Source organism: Crocodylus porosus, unplaced genomic scaffold (assembly GCF_001723895.1).
Source record: "Crocodylus porosus isolate Cpor-Errol unplaced genomic scaffold, CroPor_comp1, whole genome shotgun sequence".
In the NCBI taxonomy this organism is placed as follows: domain Eukaryota; kingdom Metazoa; phylum Chordata; order Crocodylia; family Crocodylidae; genus Crocodylus; species Crocodylus porosus.
In genome coordinates this window covers 145,105,459-145,108,273 of record NW_017728886.1, presented here as the reverse complement: position 1 = coordinate 145,108,273, position 2,815 = coordinate 145,105,459, and the positions used below count along the sequence as shown (strand labels likewise).

Here is a 2,815-nt window from a genome sequence, read left to right as displayed (position 1 = left end):
GCACATTCATCTGATCCCTCACTAGATGAGGGTTAATTAGCCTCATGGTTGCCACATTTAAAGCACTCTGCAGCTGTGCACTTCTGTCAGGGCACAGCAGTAGAGCACTTTCAGGGGGCCAATCACATGGTAAATGTCACTTCTCTTAGCACCCAAAGTGACTCTCTCTTCAAAACAGAACTTGAGTCCTTCAGTGTCTAAGTCACTTGAACATATTATCCATAATCTGGTTAAATATGGGCTAATATTCATCAGTCTTTATTGTCCAATAATGGCTGCATTTTCTTTATTTTACTACATTTGAAATAAACATGAAACAACCTCCACAAAACTCAGTACATATGACTAAATAGATATAGAGCATTTTAAAGCAGGAAACATTTCATATTTGGACACAATACCCAATACAGAAAAGTGAAAAGTGCTTTACAAATTCTGCAATGCTTTCTCAAAGAAAAAGGTGCAGCTTTGCAATGCCTGAGGTACAAATAAGGGGCCCCTGCATTTTTGGATGTGGACAAGTTGTTTGCAATTTAGATTAGAGTTACATTTGGAAATTTATAAAATGACAGCTCAGAGCCAGTTGCTGTTCAGCCTCAATCAGAAAGAAATCTGAGCTACCTTGAAATCTACATTCTGTATCATGGAATTTTACCAGGAAGTCAGAGTACTATTTGCAAAATGCCCCACAATAATCTCAGCACTGAAGACCCTGACCCATCAAAGAATTTACTAACTTAAACCAGGAAATGTCTCACTGGACCAAATCCAGAAATCCTTATTCAAACCTAGATTATAAATCCTCATCCATGATAAAGATGGAGGAGGAAGAGAAGGAGGCGCCTTTGCACAGATATTTCCCCTCATGAGCAGAATGGGAAGGGAAATCCTGTTCTGTTACCACTACTGCTGTCCTCTTCCACAAGGATGATCCTAATCACTCCTCGTTATAGCACTGGTAGCATGGGTACTGTGGTAGAATGCCAAGAAATGGAGGGAGACGTTGCTTAGAACTTTGTATCTTAAGGTTTTCAGATGGTTTGGGCCTGGGTCATTAGTATAGTCATTAAGGCAAATATCTACCCTGGGTAAAGTGGGGCATTGGTTGGACCCTTTTATTCAGTTCTTCCTCAAACTAAAAAGCATTGCAGTGGATGGCAGTTTTCCTAAGTACAGGTGGAGTAAATGTAGAATAAGCAGCTTAGGTTTTGTCTCTTAATGTTTGCAGATGGCTGCACTGAGTAGTCAAATTGTAACCAGTGTAAAGATAAGAGAGAGAGAGAAATATCTTTAATAGATTTTAACATTTAGATTTCAACACTTTTTTCTGAAATGTAAATATTAAGATCTACCTTGACACTGAGGGGGGAAGGGACTTGCTGTTTCTTAAGAGTCTTCTAGTTTAAGGGTGAAGCCCACCGACCATAAAAGAGAATGCTGTTGGTTGGATTGTGTTTGATAAAGAAGAGAAAGGGGTGGTCAACCTTGAAGTCATGAGCACTTGTTCGACTTATCACAACCCCTGTACCTGCACTTGCTTCCGTGCCCTCTTCATTAACATCCACATAAGACTTATGGAGGGCTCTGGACACATACAGTTTAACAGACTTTGATATTCCTGTTAAATCAGACTTTGCTAAACTGAACACATCTAGCACTCCCATAGCTTGTAGACTTGACTTGAGGTTGTAACCTTCCTCTATTTTGAACCGGGGCAGATACACATTCACATTTTGTTTGTTCGTATTAGCTGAGCTGGTCCATTCTGCTAATTTCTCATAAGTGAGTGCACTTTCAAGCTGCAAAGGTAAATAAAAAGAGTCAAAGTCATATTATGATGGGTCGAAAGGACCAAAGAACTGAGTGAGTAGAGCAGAAGCTGATGTTAAGGAAATGGTACACTACAGTTACAATGCCAAGTAGGATTCTGTAAACAAAAAATCTGGATTAATGTCATAGGGTATTTATACATATGCTTTGGGAGGTGAGGGGGCAGGGAGGAGGCATTTTAATTAGAGCAGCTCCAAGAGCCACTATAAAGCAACCAAACTATCATGTGTATCAATATCCCCACGCTGAAAAAAGGTGGCAGGGGCGCTTTAACTAAAGTTCATCAAATGAGTTTCCCACCACCATTTTTCAGCATGGGGACGCTGATACACACAATGCTGGAGTCTGCTAGAGCACAGTAATTACCATGCTCCAGCAGACTCAATTAATCAGACAGCAGACTGTATTTACAGCGCATCAAAGCAGCCTCAGTGTATGTGTAAATATGCCCATAGAGTTTTGCTAGTAAAGCTGATAGAAAAGCAGGAGGGGGAAAACATTTGTAAATGCTGTAAATCCTTTTTCCGTTTTTTATCCATTTCAGTGAAATTTGAAAAACTCCAACCCCATTCCTGTTAAACTGGGGAGGGGGGGTGGGAATTAAATGATTGTCCTATGTTTTCATCAAAATTATATATTTAATAACTTTTTAAATTTAAAAAATTCAGCCAGCCTTAATCAGCAGTATTTTGCATATTACATTTTGTCCACTGAAACCAAAGGTAATCCCGTCAAGGATCAAAGGGAGCAGGAGAACACACAAGCCTCCGTGGCTCACCAAAAGCCGGGAATGTCTCCTTGCTAAAAAGGAGGCTTACACCCAATGGAAAGAAGGGGTCATCTCCAGGGAGGACTATTCTACAGTTGCTCAGGGATGTAGGGGGGTAGTTAGGAAGGCCAAGGCGGAGATGGAACTGGGACTAGCTTCCCAGAATAAGGACAATAAGAAGTCCTTTTTTAAATGCGTAGGAGGTAAAAAGAAGGT

General features: G+C 40.4%; 1 protein-coding gene across 1 annotated transcript in view; it reads right to left on the bottom strand.

Annotated features, from left to right (window-relative positions):
* Positions 1 to 270: 270 nt before the first annotated feature.
* The window catches only part of LOC109314914 (ovalbumin-related protein X-like), an 11,362-nt gene continuing 8,817 nt past the window's right edge, over positions 271 to 2,815 (bottom strand). Inside the window, 1 exon segment of the mRNA XM_019542304.1 lies at positions 271 to 1,799. Coding sequence (XP_019397849.1) covers positions 1,398 to 1,799 — 402 coding nt within the window. The 3' untranslated portion in view covers positions 271 to 1,397.